This window comes from Neofelis nebulosa, chromosome 7, assembly GCF_028018385.1.
Source record: "Neofelis nebulosa isolate mNeoNeb1 chromosome 7, mNeoNeb1.pri, whole genome shotgun sequence".
Classification (NCBI taxonomy): Eukaryota; Metazoa; Chordata; class Mammalia; order Carnivora; family Felidae; genus Neofelis; species Neofelis nebulosa.
The window spans coordinates 37,972,828-37,991,140 of NC_080788.1; the positions used below are offsets into that span (position 1 = coordinate 37,972,828).

General features: G+C 36.9%; 1 protein-coding gene across 7 annotated transcripts in view; it reads right to left on the bottom strand.

Moving 5' to 3' along the window:
* Window positions 1–18,313, bottom strand: part of PIAS1 (protein inhibitor of activated STAT 1) — a 131,283-nt gene that overhangs the window by 92,073 nt on the left and 20,897 nt on the right. For 6 of the 7 annotated variants that reach the window (XM_058737271.1, XM_058737266.1, XM_058737269.1 and 3 more), the window contains exon 2: window positions 1,569–2,013. In XM_058737271.1, coding sequence (XP_058593254.1) covers window positions 1,569–2,013 — 445 coding nt within the window. Of the gene's footprint in view, window positions 1–1,568; window positions 2,014–6,380; window positions 6,652–18,313 lie in introns of those variants that run through there. The other variant, XM_058737273.1, reaches the window with a different exon arrangement.

Genomic DNA, 18,313 nt, shown 5'->3' on the forward strand with positions numbered 1-18,313 from the left:
GTATAATAGGATTCCTTCTTGAAAAACAAAAACGTAATTTGTTTATATATGCATACACAAACTACTAATGAGGAAGGGACTCTGGCACTTTCATTTTTTATAATGAGCATGTGTACGTTTTATAAGCATACAGGTTTTTGACAAGTGTTAGGCTGCCCTGCAATAGCTATTTTTAAAAAATAATGTGATACAAAATTCATGTTGTTTGAAAATGACTCCTATGAACTGAATTTATTCAGGTAAATTCTGCTAAATATAATTAAAGACAAACATTTCCCAATTCAATGAATTCGAGTATGTTCTCAAAATTCAACACTAACCAATCCCCCTAACTGAAATGTTGAATGATTTGTAACAGGGGTCAGCAAACTTTTTCTGTAAAGGTCAGACAATAAATAGTTTAGGTTTTGCAGACAAACATGGTCTCTGTTGCATATTATTCTTTGTTTTTTTTTTTTTTGGTTTTTTTTTTTTTTTTACAAGCCTTTGAGAATGAACACACACACACACACACACACACACACACACAAAACACTGTTAGCTTATTAGGTCCACGAAAAACAGGCCACAGGATTTGTCTTGCCGGCCACAGCTTGTCTACCACTAATTTATAACAATAAACCAGCACCTGCACATCTGATATTTTAAATATATTACAACAAAGGTGTCAGAGATCACAACAGAGTCAGTTTTATTCTGCATTAAATAAACTATGGTAGTATTGGAGCAATGAAGTGACTAATACACACTGAATCCTATTAAAATGCTATCCATTAATCAAATAATGGTAAAAACACAGTAAATAAAATTTCAAGTATTCATATTATAAAAGCATGATCATGTGCACACCTGCAAAGCACACACATCCACTTGAAAAAGTCAGCTGAAATTAAAATACTACACATCAAAGCTGAATTTTCCTTTTATAATAATTAAAACCATTTACTCATTTAAATAATCAAAACTAGTCAATCATTTGTTTTAGAATTCATCAACCCTGAAAATTAAAAACTGAATTTAGAGGCTGGTAGAAATTATTAGGTTTTAATTTTTTAATTTGTAAGGATTATTGCAAAATATTAATCAACAATCTAAAATATTACACATAAAAAAATTTTTTTAACATTTATTTATTATTGAGAGACAGAGAGTGTGAGCAGGGGAGGGGCAGAGAGAGAGGGAGACACAGAATCTGAAGCAGGCTCCAGGCTCCGAGCTGTCAGCCCAGAGCCCAACATGGGGCTCGAACCCACAGAACCTGAGATCATGACCTGAACTGAAGTCGGCCGCCTAACTGACTGAGCCACCCAGGTGCCCCTAAAATATTACACTTTAAATGTTTATATCCTTGGAAACTTGACTATACTTTTTTTCTTTGCCTGAAAGATAACTTTTATGTATCTGATTCTGTCTAAAACTAAAAGATCCTTATTGTAATCTGAATGCTACTACCAAAGGAAAATTTCATGATGAATAATAAACTGAGTCAAATTAACACTCTAAAATGAAAATGCGTCTCCCCACCTCCTGTCCCAAGTAACCAAATAACCATCATAGAATAATCTTACCTAGACTGGTGGGTTTTATCAGTTCATCCAGTAAATCATAAAATGGTAATTTTTGAAGTTTTATATCCGGATGTACTGGGTGAAGGGCTGATGTAAGATGTGGGAGTTCCAGTTCATGTTTAGGTCCCAGAAGAGAAACAGGGAGTAACGGCGATGATGCAGGGTGACCATCATAAGTGAGTTGTGGAATGGTAGATGGAGACAAAGTTGCTGGCATAGGACTTGAATGGACACTGGGGATGGACAAGTCCGCGGGCGTCATGATTTTCTGGGGGAACCTCCGCCTATAGAGTTCTTTAATTTTCATTTGTACAGCAGGACTGCAGCCAGCCTTTAGCAAATGCAGGGCTTTTGTGAGAAGTTCGTGTTTGCGTCCGTGCTTGTTTCTCCCAGCGTAGCCCAACAGTACTTGGAGTTCAGAAACTCTAAGGCTCATAACCATTTGCTTCGAGACAAAACAAAATGTGAAATGTTAGTATTCCCATAGTATAATTTACAATATTAAACAATACTTTATTATAACCCTTTCTCCTTATGGCTTGCTTACAGGCCAGCTCATTTATAGTCAATTCTAACTATTTCAAACTTAAAATAAGTAATCAAAGAAATTTTAAATTAATACTCATAAATTCAACAACTTCTACCCAGGGTTATGAAAGATGTAAGATGAAGTATTCACCATGTAGAACCACACCTCACCTCAGTCCACTGTGTTGATTCAACTGTCAGCTATTCACCAAGCACTTACTGAGTCTCCAGGAGAGTGCTGAGTGCTATGTGGATGGCAAAATATAATGATGAGCCCTCAAGAACATTTATTTTCTTGGGGGGAAATTACATAACTATATACGAAACACATACACAGCCCACTTCAAACACCAGATGCACACAGCAGGGTATAAATAACATACTATCAGGTATTACCTTGTATGCTGACCTCAGAATTTGTAGGACTTAAAAACTATATACCCTTTCTGACCCATTATTTACCAGATATATTCGGTATTTTCATATCGAATTTTCATATCAATATTTTCATATCATATCGTTGTCACTAAATCTTTATTATCTCCACAGGGTGTTATCCCGCTCCTTCTTTACACATGAAGAAACTATGTAGTTAAGAAAGGTTAAATAACTTGCCTAAGGCCACAAAGCTACTAAGTAGCAGTCAGGATTCAAACACAGTTATGTATGATTCTAACCCCTATTCTTTCCACTACACCATTAGGAAAGGACAGAGCTGGAAACATAATATTGACTCACTCCACTGGCAAGCCCAGGCTAAAAAGTCTAGGAATTCAATCCACATGCCATAATGTGTAAGGCTCTTGGTTTCCAAAATTGTTTGGTCAATATTTCTTCTTTTCTACCAATTACTAAGAGACTACCAACAGGAAATGCCCATCTCTACCACTCCTCTCATTTTAAAGTGGAAAAAAAAAAAAAAAGGAATCCAAAGAGAAGAAATGGCTTACCCAAGATCATATAGTATTAACAGCAGAATCCTGACTTTACCACCACTGACAGGGAGGTGTTAGGGTGGAAGACACAAGTAAGCTTATCACCAGCTATTTTCCCCAACTGTTTTATCCCCTCACCCCATACCAATTACCAATACACAAAAGATAACCTGCCTTTCCTAATTCACTGCCACTCCCTGAGAGGACATTCTACCCCAGCCAATCCTCTTGAAGCTGTTTAGAGAGTGCAAAATAATTAAATAAAAAATCCAAATAGTGAGAAAACAATATAAAGAGCTTTAGATCCAATATAGTTGGTAATTAAACATATGTGAGTCCTTCCTCTACTTCTCTGGCCTGAAAAATACTGTTTCTTCAAATTCTAGCTTTTGTCAGCATACCTTAGTCCATTGGGCCTGGCAATATTAGTGATTCTTTTCTCACTACTTTTATTGGCCACTTTTCATATCTTTACTAGCACTTGTCTTGCTTTATTACAATTTTCTATTTGTACAAGTAATTCCATGACCACTTTGAGGTCCTCCAGGGCACAAGCCAATGTTACCTGAGCCTGACAACAGTAGAAACTCATCAAATGCCTGGACAATGAATAAATGAATGAATGAAAGAACAAAGTAAATAAGAAAATCACACCAAAGGAAAGAACAGGGGTGGAATCTACAACAAGTTATACATGTAACTATAACATAAATGCAAATGAACTCCCAAACTTTTATGTTCTATACAAGGCATGCAAAGAAATACTACAAGCCTTAAAAACAAATTCTACCCCAAATCCTCTAAATGTTCCTTTTTTAGATACGAACAGAAATTCAATACTTACTATAATGTCAGCAAGATACCAATTTCTTTCTACTATCCAAATTGTCCTAAGAGTACAAAATAGTTTTAAAGATTTTTATGACTTATTTTAAAAGGAACTGGGACTTCAACTGAAAAGCACTACGTTAATAAGTAAGCTTCTGCTTTTGGAGAAATAACAGAAATTATGCTTCAAAGATTATCAGTTAAAAATAAATTTAGGTTGGCATTAGTCAAATGTACACTTCATTTTACAGAGACAGTAGTAAAAATTTTAGAAAGAGAATAATGTCTTTCTACTTCAATTCCATTCTCCTAGGTCAAACACAAACAAACCTGAAATTCAGTGATTATCACAAACTTTTCACTGATGACAGTTTTTGTCCTTACTCTTTGGGTATAAGGATTTAAATGCACCACAGATGTATTATCATTTTATTTATATGGAAGGACATATTGACAATTCACATAAAATAAAATCTCTTGCTTGATGGTCAAAAGAAAAAGGCTGATGACAGAAGTATAATTTTTTTGTTCTTACAGGATGTGTAATTAATCATCACAATTAATGAGGTACTGTCCTTATTTTACAAATGAAACAACTTGGGGCATCTGGGTGGCTCAGTTGGTTAAGCATCTGACTCTTGATGTCAGTTCAGGCCATGATCTCATGGTTCATGGGTTCAAACATGGCACTGGGATCTGTGCTGACAGTGCGGAGCCTGCTTGGGATTTTCTCTCCCTCTCTCTCTCAAAATAAATAATAAACATAAAAAAAAAAAAAAAAGGAAAACTGAGACCTAGGCAGGTTAAGAAAGTTGTTGAATACTATACAACTACTCCAAATGTTGTGCTCTTACACTATACCATCTTTTAGAGGAAGCAAACCACAAGCTTTTCAATTAGGAAAGAGAAAAACCTTTTAAAAGACTAATTGACTTAACATCTAATCTCCATTTCAAGCATCAATATTTGGCTTAAAAGAATTGGTGGTTCGGATAAGAAAAGAATGCATCTGGATTCAAATGAACCATTGCACCTTAAAATCAGGTTTGGTGAAAGATAGGGTGCTATCCATTGCTGTTATTGGAGCAGCTTCTGCACACTCTTAAGGGCTGTAGTAAGCATACAGAATTTTTAAAAAATATTTATTTATTCTTGAGAGAGACAGAGCACAAGTCGGGGAGGGGAAGGGGCAGAGAGAGATGGGGGGGGGGGAGGAAGACACAAAATCGGAAGCAGACTCCAGGCTCTTAGCTGTCAGCACAGAGCCCAACATGGGGCTCAAACTCGCGAACCACGAGACCATAACCTGAGCCGAAGTCAGACGCTTAACTGACTGAGCCACCCAGGTGCCCCAGCATGCAGTATTTTTTAAAACTAAATAAAAGGGGGGCAGGAAACACAAACATCTGAAGCATCACTCAACAAAAAGCTTCAGAGAAGCATGGAGCAGTCAATTCACAATGTAAAGTGTTGACAACACAGAGGAAAACTAAACTCTTACATCTGAGATGTTGAAATGCAATATATTTTAATCTGTCATGTGTTTAAAAATCTCCATTTGTTAGCACTACAACAAAATGAATATTTATAACTGAGGATAACATCAACCACTGCTACTACTAGAAATCATTACCTCCTCAAATAGCATGCTGCTGACTCTACATCCCCAAATGATAAAGCTGTCAGAACCCTAGGGAATTCAGAATGCCTGAGAAATGTACATACTCTGAACACAGAGCATTCTGTGAGGGGCATCTTTTTAAAATTAATTTTTGGGGTGCCTGTGTGGCTCAGTCAGTTAAGCGTCCTTCTTCGGCTCAGGTCATGATCTCACAGTCCGTGAGTTTGAGCCCTGCGTCAGGCGACAGCTCAGAGCCTGGAGCCTGCTTCAGATTCTGTGTCTCCCTCTCTCTCTGCCCCTCCCCTGCTTACCCTGTCTCTCTCAAAAATAAACTTTAAAAAAATTTTCTTTAAATAAAAAAAATTAATTTTTTTAATTAAACAGGCATATGCACACAGTTTAAAAAGTCAAATAGTGCAAAGAGAGAGAAAACAGATGTCCCTTGCCCGGCTCCTATTTTTCACATCCCTGGGGCAACCTCTTTCAAGGCTTTTTGGCAATTTCTTCTGGCATTTTTCACTATATTCTATATAACAGGTTTATGTGTTCTTAAAATTTTTCCTTCAAGAAAAAAATGACTTATTATAAACAATAATGGTTTAGCGCTATGACATCTCTATCCCCAAGTTCCCATCATAATTTTTGGTTGAATCAATTGTTGTTTACATTATACTATGGTTGTAAATGATATTCACAGTTGAGCAAAGTACATCAGGATTGCTCTTCCTTTTTTGTATGACCTGGCTTTCCTTAGTTAATAACTGCACCATTTTTGTATTTGCTTAGTTTTCTATGTAATTATGCTAATTCATCTGTAAACTGCTAAAAGTATAACTTTCCTACTAACGTATTCAAATACATCAGGTAAACCTGTTTTAATTTCTTTCTTAAATATATAACCTTCTGTAGCTCTCCACCAGGTTCCAATTTGGACTGCTTACTCTCTAGACCTGGGACACAACTGTGGTCACAGAATTTCCCTTCAACATATCTTGGGAATTTCCCTTGTCTCTCTTCCATATTGGATCTCATTTCCTTGATCTCACTTTTTTCTCTTCGTTTTCTTTTTTGAGTAGAGTATTTCCTCCACTAGATTCCAGAGAAAGAACTGGAAGCTACAGTTTTTTATTCTTTGCATTGTCCAAAAATATCTTCATTTATCCATAATTAATAAGTGAGTTTGGCTTAGTATAGAATTCTAGACAGGAAAACAGGTTCTGTCAAAATTTTAACAGCCTTTCCTCAAAGTGTTCTGGCTTTGAGTGTTGCTGTTAAGAAGCCTGGCATCATCCTGATCTCCAATCCTTCAAAGTCACCTGTATATACCCCTCAGGAAGCTTATAGAAGCTTCTTTCTACATGCTCTGCAATTTTACAGTGTTGGGTCTTAGTGTTGGGTTGGGTTTTTTGGTAGGGCTTTTGTTTTTGCGCTAATTGTATGAACTGGTAATTGCTGAGTATTTTAAATTTAGAGAGGCATGTCCTTCCATTCTGGGAGGTTTTCTTACTTTGTCTTTTTTCTAGTCCTTTTCTTGTATGCCTATTATTTAGGTACCGGTATTCCTAGACCAATTCTCTAACTTGTCTTTATTTTCTTTTTTCTCTTGCATTTTACATCTCTTCCATTTAGCTCTATTTCCTGAGAGATTTCCTCAACTTGATCTTCTAACACTCCTATTAAAATTTTCATTCCCATGAGCTCTGCTCTGTTGCATGCCTTTTTTCTTTTCTTTTCCCCCTACGTCTTGTTCTTAGTTTTCATGAATGTAGTATCTTGTTTTCTCTCCGACAATATAAATAAATTGGATATATGACATTGTTGTTTTCTTCTGCTGTCTGTGTGGTCTCTGTAACCTTTGGGTTCTTTTCTGCTATCTGCTTTGGTACCTGCCTTTCATGCCTGACATTTTCCTCAAACGACAGAGGATCACTGGTTTACATTTGTATCTGAAAGTAAGATACTAAAAACATGATCAGATGATCTGAGTGAGCAGACTGGGGTACTTCATTCTAGGATGATCAGGCAGGAACTTGGCTATTTTGAGGATTCCTTTTTTCCTTTGGTCTGATCACTTTTGACAGAGAGGAATCCTCTAGTGTTCTGCTTTGGCAGTATAAGATTGGCTTCCAGTGCTCTCAGGACAATGGGGAGAGAGGAGGGGGAGGTCTTCACCTTTCACAAAGAAGACATTTCAACTAAATCTCCTTTCAGATATGTAAAATTTTATACACACACACACACACACAGACACGTGTGTGTGTGTGTGTGTGTGTGTGTGAGAGAGAGAGAGAGAGAGAGAGAGAGGCAGAGAGAGAGAGAGAGAGAGAGAGAGAACACTATGCCAACTATAAAGGCAGGGACCAAATACAAAATAATATTCAAGCAATATCAACAAGTACTGCTTTTTGCTATTAAATAAAAAGTGCCAGGATTATTGTCTCATTAGTCATGACCTTATATTATTAAAGGTCACCACTAAATTGTGAATAAGAATTAGGTACCTCCCATTGAACAACATAATTACTTTCATTCACACATCCCACTGCAAGTAGTCTACAGGATTAATCATAATAAAGCAGACTATATTATGAATCTTTACCTGGTATCAAATAACAACCAATAGTAAACCAAACTGAATTCTGAACACAGACAAATTAGGCATTTAACAGTGTCATATTTCATTTATGCCTTTGCTTTCTTCCCCCGCCCCATACTTTTGCTTTCTCTCCACAACAGCAATCATCAATAATTCTAAAACTGTATACATTAAAAAGTTTGTACAGTACAACACAATTATTTTATTCATTATTTTTAAAGTCAGATGCTTCATCTACTGAAAATGATTTCTACATCATTTCTAATCCTCTCCATCTGAAATGGTTAATAAGCAGTAGTAATTGGCCAGCAATGTCCAGTTCAACCAGAAAACCTAGTTAGACAGTTTCTACTAAGGCAACAAATCAGGCTAATTATCTCCAAAATCTTGTTCCACCCAATTTCTCACACTGTATTTATTTCTCAATATAAGATAACTAAAAAGTGACCTCTAGGGCCTACTCCTCCAGTTGATCTTCCTCTTCTTCTGGTCTTTATTCCATCATACAGGGTGCAGTTAGTCCCACATAATGACAAAATATGGAGATCCCATTCTCCTTTAAGCATAAACCTATCACTGTTCAATTGGTGTACCATGGCTTTGGATTTTTGATAGATAATTTGAAAATCATCCTCATTTATGTTCTATCACATTTCATGAAACATAAGGACGTGTCCTTCAAAAGGCTCCTTCCAGATGAGAACTTGGATACTAAAAATAACAAACCTAACTCAGAACATTTTAAAACTTGGATGAAATATTTTTTCTAATAAAAAACAAAGTTTAGAGTGTGAAATTCTAACACATTGCCAAACTTCTTATGCAGAGGTAGGAAAACATGACTTTTATTTAAGTAAAAGGCTGTTCTGCCCACAGATGTTCAATAAATGCTTTTTGGATCAACGCACAGCCCCTAAATGAGTATGAAGAAAAAGGGAATATGGGAACAATTAATACATAGAGATAAGCTAGTCTTCAGAAACAGAAACACATAATCATCATATTAATTCGATTCTCAAAAGTTACTACACACCTACTATGTGCTACTAGGTACATGCATAATATAATATGGTACTAGTATACACAGAGCTTGGATTCCAGTACCAACTTGACCACTAATTTACTGAATCGCAATCTTTCACAGGGTCTGTTTTCTCACTTCAAAACATGAGAGATTAACTAGAGGTTCTCAAACGTTCCTTAAAATATCAAAATTCTATAACTGTATAACTCTATTAAAGGAAAGCTTTCTTCTCATTCTTCCATTCTTCCATTGTTAAGGAAATATAAACAATCTGTATAGTTAGTGAATCTAGGTTAGTAAGGTTTTCAATCAAATTTTTTGTGTCATTTACATGGGCTGGCAGAATAAAAATGATGAACCTAGTATGTGTTAAAAGTTTACAATATCCCAATCATGTACTAATTATAGTAAATGTGATTAACTTACGTAACCCTCATATGAACCCAAGAGACAGACCATTATCATTCGTATTGCATGGATAAGAAACTGAGGCTAATCTTGAATTCCAACAGTAAATAAGTGATGGAGACAGAGCTCAAACCCAACCTGACTCCAGAGCCTAAGCTCATAACAACTAACCAATACAAGCATCTTACCACAATCTCAGCCAGGGCACATTGTGTGTTACACTGAGACAGGGGGCACTATATGACATAAGGAATTTAGACTACACAGAGTAAACAATCATATTTGGGGGCAACAAAATGTGATAAAAATAATGTTTAAGGCTATCCAAGTAGCCACCTATGGGACAGATGAAACAAAAAAGACTAACAAGATTTCCAGCTAAAATATATGGCAACAAGAATTATTTATCTATATATAAGGTAAGAAGAAAATGTGACAGTCAACACAGAAGAGATAGGACCAAGAAATAATGCAAAGAAAAACTGCAGGTCACATGCAATATTCTAACTACATCTTTTAACAATTAGAACTTTACATAATCATGAGAACAATCATCATTCACTTTTATTGTGGGGGTTTTTTTTTGTAAGATTTTAAGTAATCTCTGCATCCAACATGGGTCTCGAAGTCACAACCCCGAGATCAAGAGTCACATGCTCTTCCAACTGAGCCAGCCAGGTGCCCCCATCGTTCACTTTTCAATAAAATCTAGAATTTAAAAATAATAAGCAGGACTTGAAGAAATTTTAATTCTATCATATTATAAAAGATTGAGGATTTTTTTCCAAACTCCCCTAACCAAAAACAAGCAAAACACTGCATTTGCAATTGGAAGATACCACATCTCATCTAATTTAAGTTTTCAAACAAGGTAAGAAGCCATGAAAGAAATAATATACTCTATCTGAGAGAACGTTAAGAAACCTAAAAGGAGGAAAAGACAAGTATGAACAAAACACAATGTGAGGGGAAAAATGTATTCTCTAACTAAACAAAAAGTATTTAAATCATAGCCTTCTGAGTCCCAGAAAAGACATTTAGGTGAAGCCCTAGAGGGAAATTATCAAGAGAACTATTTCAGAGTAACAGGTGTAACCTACTCAAGGTTACAGAGCTAGCAAGTAATGGAACCCAACTCAAAAGTCAGATGCCAAAGTCCACGCGATGTTGCAGAGTACTGATAATGACACACACTATCTGATAATTTGAAAATGATGTTCTTGGAAATAGGAGAATCCTAAGAGTATAACATCAAATAAAATTTTAGGAATCTTCTTGTCCAACTCTCCATTATATGAAGTTTTACTGTACCCCCTTAAATGATGGTCTCCCAGCCTATGCTCAAACTCTTCTAAGACTTCACAATCTAATCTTAAAGGGATCTTCCTTACACAAAAGCTCTATGAATCAAAACTTTCCTTTAACTCCACCCAATCGTTCTGAAGTTGTGTTCCATTGGTGTTCCACAGAGTCTATTCTTTAAATGTGTTGAGAGGGTTCTCTTCCCTCAACTGGCTTGGTTTCTAGACCCCATCCTACCCTGATCACTGTTCTCTGGAGCCCTTAAGCAGTCCACTGTTTCTGTGTACACTCTGAAGTGATTGAAACTTTCCAGATAATGGCCTAATCTTGAATACAGCAGTGTTACTACCTCTCTTATTTTGAACATATTTCTACCAATGTAACCTAATAAGGCATTTGCTTTGTAAGCTGACTGGTTTGTTTTATCTGGGCAAGGGGAAGGATGTGGTGTTATGTTTTTGTTTCAGCAGTGAGGGGAACTTGCATCTACATCAAATTGTTGTTTCGTACTAAACTTGAAGTTAAGTGAAACGTTTATTCATTTTTTTTTATAGGAACTGCTTTTAGGTTAAACCTTCTTATGTTTTAAAACAAAATTTTTAAATTTAAAATTATAACTTTATATCAGGTGCTATTAAACTTCATTTTTTTTTTTCCAGTTCATCATTCTAGCCTTTCAAAACCCCTCTGAGGAAATGCACTCTTCACCCTCTATTGCAGTACATACATGGTGTTAAAAATTGTTGATTTTCTGGTCTCTGTCCTTGCCTAGACTTTGAGCTTTTCAAGGACAAGCACTTATCTCCATATCACCTAGGCTAAGTATAGTACATGACACTTGGTTAAGTGCCCAGGAGATGATGATGAACTAACTCCCTTTGATTCTGTCATCTAACGTATTCTTCCCAGTGCCACCTATAAAATCAGAATTTTGCCTCTTAAATATTCAAAGGTCATCTTTAAAACTTGGGATATAACAGGATCAAGTACAGAGCCCTGTGGCACATCCTAAGAGAGTCCCCTTCAGATAACAATAAGGTTACAAACAACATTGCTCAACTACTTAGGATGCAGGTGACTATTTTTCCCCAGGATACCCCAATCTTAAGGTTATTATTCAAAACACCTTGTCCTTAATTATTTAACTACTTAATTAAGGTTATCTTTCAGTCTTGATTTACAGACTTGCTTTTCAGAGAAAAATAAGCTTAGAAAAAGATGTACACAAATGTTCTAAAAGCCTGGGAATGAGGCGCCTGGCTGGCTCAGTCAGAAAAGGTTCTTGATCTTGGGGTCATGAGTTAAAGCCCCACATTGGGTGTAGAGATTACTTAAATAAATAAATAAACTAACTTTAAAAAACAATAAAAAATAAAAGCCCTAGTAATGATTTCTCAAAAACTACAGAAAAATATTAAAAAGAAAAAATATAGGGGCGCCTGGGTGGCTCAGTTGGTTGAACGTCCAACTTCGGCTCAGGTCACAATCTCAAGGTTCAGGAGTTCAAGCCCCACATCAGACTTGCTGCTGTCAGCGCAGAGCTGGCTTCAGATCCTCTGACCCCTCTCTCTACCCCTCCCCGCTTGTACTCTCTCAAAAATAAATTTAAAAAAATTAAAAAAAATATGTTGCAGAAAAATGTTGTTCAGGTCTTACAATCACAGCCTGCCTAAGTGTTTTTAAAAATCCCATCAGGGGTGCCTGGCTGGCTCACTCAGTGGAGTGTGTGACTCTTGATCTCTGGGTTGTAAATTCAAGCCCCACATTGGCTATAGCGATTAACTTAAAATCTTTTTTAGAAAATCCCATCAGAAACCTGTAACAACCCTTCCTTTTCTACACAAAACACTTTCACCTGATTATTTCTTTGGTTATAGATAAGAGAAACAACTTCACAACAATAAAGTTAACAATAAAATTGCTACTTATTGCAAAACTTACACAGAGCATTCTTCAGAACAGATTATGATTAATATTTATATGCAGAAGTTTTATAGTAGTGAAATCAAGTTTAAGAAACTGCTCATATTCTCTTTCAAGAAATTCCATTAATGTACATAAAAATACATTTCAAGGTGAGGACCATGGAAAAACACTACACACTTCCTGAAATTTACTAAAGAAAAGAAAGATGAACTACTCCTAAATCTCTGACGTCAAAAACTCTTAACAGTAGCCGTTTTAACATATCCAGAATACAACAACAACAACAACAACAACAACAACAACAAAATGTTAAAGTTACTGCCAAGGAAGGAGTAATTTTTTTAAGTACAAAAATAGGAGGAAAAAGGGGCGCCTGGGTGGCTCAGTCGGTTGAGCGTCCAACTTTGGCTCAGGTCATGATCTCACAGTCTGTGAGTTCGAGCCCGGCATCGGGCTCTGTGCTGACAGCTCAGAGCCTGGAGCCTGCTTCAGATTCTGTGTCTCCCTCTCTCTCTGCCCCTCCCCTGCTCATGCTCTGTCTCTGTCTCAAAAATAAATAAAAACATTTTTAAAAAATTTAAAAAATAGGAAAAATGTCTAACTGGTATGTCTAAAGGACAATTTACAAACTAGCCAACAGAAGAAATAAATATACTCTAGTTATGCTAAAAGAGTATGTTAGCTTCTGTTGCCATTACAAAGTGAAATAAAATGTTTATAATAGGGGCGCCTGGGTGGCGCAGTCGGTTAAGCGTCCGACTTCAGCCAGGTCACGATCTCGCGGTCCGTGAGTTCGAGCCCCGCGTCAGGCTCTGGGCTGATGGCCCGGAGCCTGGAGCCTGTTTCCGGTTCTGTGTCTCCCTCTCTCTCTGCCCCTCCCCCGTTCATGCTCTGTCTCTCTCTGTCCCAAAAATAAAAAAAAAAAATAAAAAACGTTGAAAAAAAAATTTAAAAAAAAAAAAAATGTTTATAATAATCAAAAAGAACAATAAGGAGAAATGCATTCTTAACGCCATTCTTTAAACATACAACTAATCAAGTTCCAAAGCCTTTCTCCAAATACTGAAAGCAACCACCATTCTTAAAAGTACAGGTTCAATTCTTTATTTCCTAAATCTAGAAGACATAATTTTCCACTTGAGGATCAAAAACGTACCAATACCTTCTGAGACAGAGGAGAAACAATACCTATCAGAGCATTGTAAGTCTAAAATGGTAAAAAGGAAGAAACGAATGCAGGCATACTGCCTAGTTTGGAAGAAATAACAAGGAAAAGGCCTTTTAATAAATCAGTATTCAATCCTCAGGTTTCCACTAATAACAAAACTGGAGTATTTTTCAGGAAAATATAATTGAGGTTTTTTTTTTTTATACTTCAAAATTTACTTATTTTAATACAGTTAGCTGCCAAGACATCACCAATCAAAATCCCAAATAAAACCTATAACTAAGATGCAATTTGATTGGGCTTCGCATTAAAGACCTTTAAGGGGTGGGGCGCCTGGTGGCTCAGTCGGTCGAGCGTCCGACTTTGGCTCAGGTCATGATCTCATGGCTCGTGAGTTCGAGACCTGCATCGGGCTCTGTACTGACAGCTCAGAGCCTGGAGCCTGCTTTGGATTCTGTGTCTCCCTCTCTCTCTCCCCCTCCCCCACTCACGCTCTGTCTCTCTCTCTCTCTCTCTCTCTCTCTCTCTCTCTCTCTCTCTAAAATAAATAAACATTAAAAAAAAAAAAAAAAGAACTTTGAGGGGTGCCTGTGTAGCTCAGTCAAGCATCCAACTCTTGACTTTGGCTTGGGTCATGATCTCACAGTCCTGAGATCGAACCCCATGGGGGGCTCCAAGGTTGGGTATGGACACTGCTTAATATCCTCTCTCTCCCTCTCCCTCTGCCCCTCCCCTGCTCATGCGCTCTCTCAAGAAAGAAAGAAGGAAAGAAAGAAAGAAAGAACAAAAGAAAGAAAGAAAGAAAGAAAGAAAGAAAGAAAGAAAGAAAGAAAGAAAGAAAGAAATTTTTAAGTCGAGCTTCAATTTAAATAACAGGATACTCTAAATCAGCAATTTCTAAACTAGGCTCATAGTATTAATAGATATTCAGAGAAATAGGGTTCTATGGCAAAACAAGTTCAAGAAATTCAAGATTCTGTAATTCTCAATCATGCCCTCCTTTCTCAAGTCATATTTGAACACATAAAAGGTCCTAAGAAGGCCAGCAGAAATGTTAACGTTGCATCTAACATTCTGCAAATTTACTTATCCACAAAGCCTTCTTTATTATTATATATTAATCTATTATCATCTCATTTCTTAGCACTTCACAAAAGAAGATTCTAGAATAAATTATAAGATCTTCAAATTTTCCAGGAGTTCCCTTTTATGCCTGTTGCTCTCACAAAATTATTAAAAGCATCCCCTTCCACCCTTAAAAGTGCCCCAGTATGGATGATAAATTATACGGTCATTGTAGTATTAATACTCTAAAACCAAACATGAGTTATAAAACATGTGAACTACCTTTACCAAATGTCAAATCAATATAGTCATGTTACTGCATGCAGTTAAAATGTTATGTAGATGATGACTGATCTCTAATCCTTTTCCCAAACTTCTTAAGGAATTCTGTGCTAGCAATCTTACATATACTTTCAAAATACTCTGGACTAATGAACTCTTGCTAACTGAACTCACAAACCAAACAGATTTAGACAGCAAACAATATCTTCAATTGCACAGTTTTAAAGAGTCCATTATATCAAATCCTAAGGAAAAAAAATTCTTTTTTCTTAACTATTTCTTTAAGTTATTTGTTTTGAGAGAGAGAGAGAGAGAGAGATCAAGCAGGGAAGGGGCAGAGAGAGGGGGAGAGAGAGAATCCCACACAGTCTCCATGCTGTCAGCACAGAGCCCAATGCAGGGCTCAATCCCACAAACCATAAGATCATGACTTGAGCCAAGACCAAAGAGTCAGACGCTTAAGCGACTGAGCCACCCAAGCATCACAGGAAAGAAAAATTTCTAAAAACATTAACGCAGTCCATAAAAGAGGTTTAAAGTTTTAAAAGATATTTGTAAAAACTATTCCAGGTCTTAACTCTGAGAATTCCTCTGTATTCTTGACTCTCTTTTCACTCAGACCAGTCTTCCTCAGTGACCTCATCCATCTCATGACTTTAAAATGCCATCTCTTTCAGTAATTCCCAAATCCACTTCTGCTAAACACCTTTATGTCCCACAAGTACTCAACTCAACATGTCCAAACCTAATACATCAAATTTCTGTCAAACCTTCCATCCACCTAACCAGCTATACAAGCCAGAAACTTCCTCAACACATTCTCCTTCACTCATGTCTATTTACCAAGTCATTTCAAATCGTACCACTTTAAAATGTCTAAGTCCTTATTATCACTTTAATTCAGACTACCATGATCTCTTCCTAGATGTCTACAAAAGACTCAGCTGTTCTATCTCCAATATTATACCCTCCAAATCATTCTCCACACTAGTGATCTTTCTAAAACATGTCTATCAGGTCATTCTCATGCTTAAAACTTGCAATGATTACCCACTGCACTCAAGATGTGGGCCAAACTTCCTAGCATGGCCTAAGATATACTTGATGATCCAGTCTCAGCCACTGCCACTAACCCCCTTAAACCAGCTCTCCATCATTCAGGATTTGTATATACATGCTGTTCTTTCAGCAAGTAATTCTTCCCCCTCTCCAACCTTTTCCTAGCTAACTTCAACTCATTCAGGTGTCAAATTAGACATTGTTACCTTTGGGATACTTTCTTCAGGCAACCCTCAACATTAGTAAATTTACCTTCCCATATGCTCCACAGTTCAACCCAACAGCCCTTATACTATATGCAGAAAAATCCTGTTTACTTATCTATTCTCTATCAAACTATACGCTGTCTATACAGACTGTATCTTGTTCCTTGTCAATAAAATATATGAGTAATGATAGTGTGGCATCTGTCTTAAGTATTATGAACCATTTTGGTAATGCAAACTTATTAGAAATTATACACATTACCTCCCTCAAATAAAGACATTATATAAATCTGCCCAATGCCTAGTCAACATGTTACTGGTATCCAAACAATAAATTACTTAGTTTGGATGGTTAAAGAATGTTGGCCTTAGTCCTACAAAGAATGAGGAGATATACAAACTGTTCAAATTGTCGGGGCACCTGCGTGGCTCAGTTGGTTAAGCATCAGACTTAGGCTAAGGTCATGATCTCACAGTTCTTGAGTTTGACCCCCCCATCGGGCTCTCTGCTGTCAGTGCAGTGCCTGCTTCAGATCCTCTGTCTTCCTCTCTCTCTCTCTGCCCTTCCCTTGCTCGCTCATGGTCTCTCTCTCTCAAAAATAAACATTAAAAAAAATGCTCAAATTGCAGGAATTAGAGGGGGTGGGGAAGAGACGGCATATAATCAAAAAGTCAATCTGACTGAAGAGTAAGTGAATTCAAAAGGGAAATTAAGATATGAGACCAATTTAGAGGTTGTTGATAAACACCAATATGATACTAATAATAAGTAGTAATAATAAGCAAAATAATAAGGGTGGTACTTGGGAAGGAAAGAAAGGCATAACATTAAGAAAGATGTGACAGGACCTGGATGTGGGGAATTTTGTAGTTCAGAGGTTAGAAACAGGGAAGCCTTCCTTGAGCACCCAAACTATGTCAGGTCTTCTTGTTAACATATACATACAGAATTCTGTCCTTTTCCTTTATAAAACTTAGTACAGTTTCAAACTCATAATTCCAACATGATAAGTTCTGATAGCAATCTGACCCCCATCTTCCCAGAATTTGCATTACTCTCTTACATGTGTCTCCACACATGAATCTACTGCGTGTTCCGTAAAACATACCTCAGTGTTTTCTCTCATTACCTTTGTTCATGCTGTTCCCTCTGCTTGAAATAACCCCCCTGTGATCACCAACTATCAAAAGTCTTCTAAGGCCCAGTATGAAATAAGCTTAGGCACAAGCGACTTCTTCCTCTTATGAATCCATTGTTAACTACTCATACAGTTACTCTTTTATATTACTTTCCATTATAGTTTTTCTAGACATTTCTCTCCCCCACATGAATGAGGCAAACTCCTTGAGGTCAGGTATGGGGGGAAGGGAGCAGAGGTAGGTGTGGAGAACAAAAGGAAATTCTAAGCATAAAAACAGCAGAAGTGAAAGCATCAAAGGACCCATGAAAATAAGTCTAAGAAACATCCACTCCCAGGGCACCTGAGTGGCTCAGTCAGTTAAGCGTCCAAGTCTTGATTTCAGCTCAGGTCATAATCTCACGGTTCGTGAGATTGAGCCCCGCTCTGGGCTCTGTGCTGACAGCATGGAGCCTGCTTGGGATTTTCTCTCTCCCTCTCTCTCTGCCCCTCTCTTGATCTCTCTCTCTCTCTCTCTCTCTCTCAAAATAAATAAATAAGAAGGAAAGAAAGAAAGAAAGAAAGAAAGATCCACTCCCTCTCCCAAAGGATTCTTTTTTTTTTTTTTTTAATGTTTATTTATTTTTGAAGAAAAGGGAGACAGAGTTTGAGCAGGTGA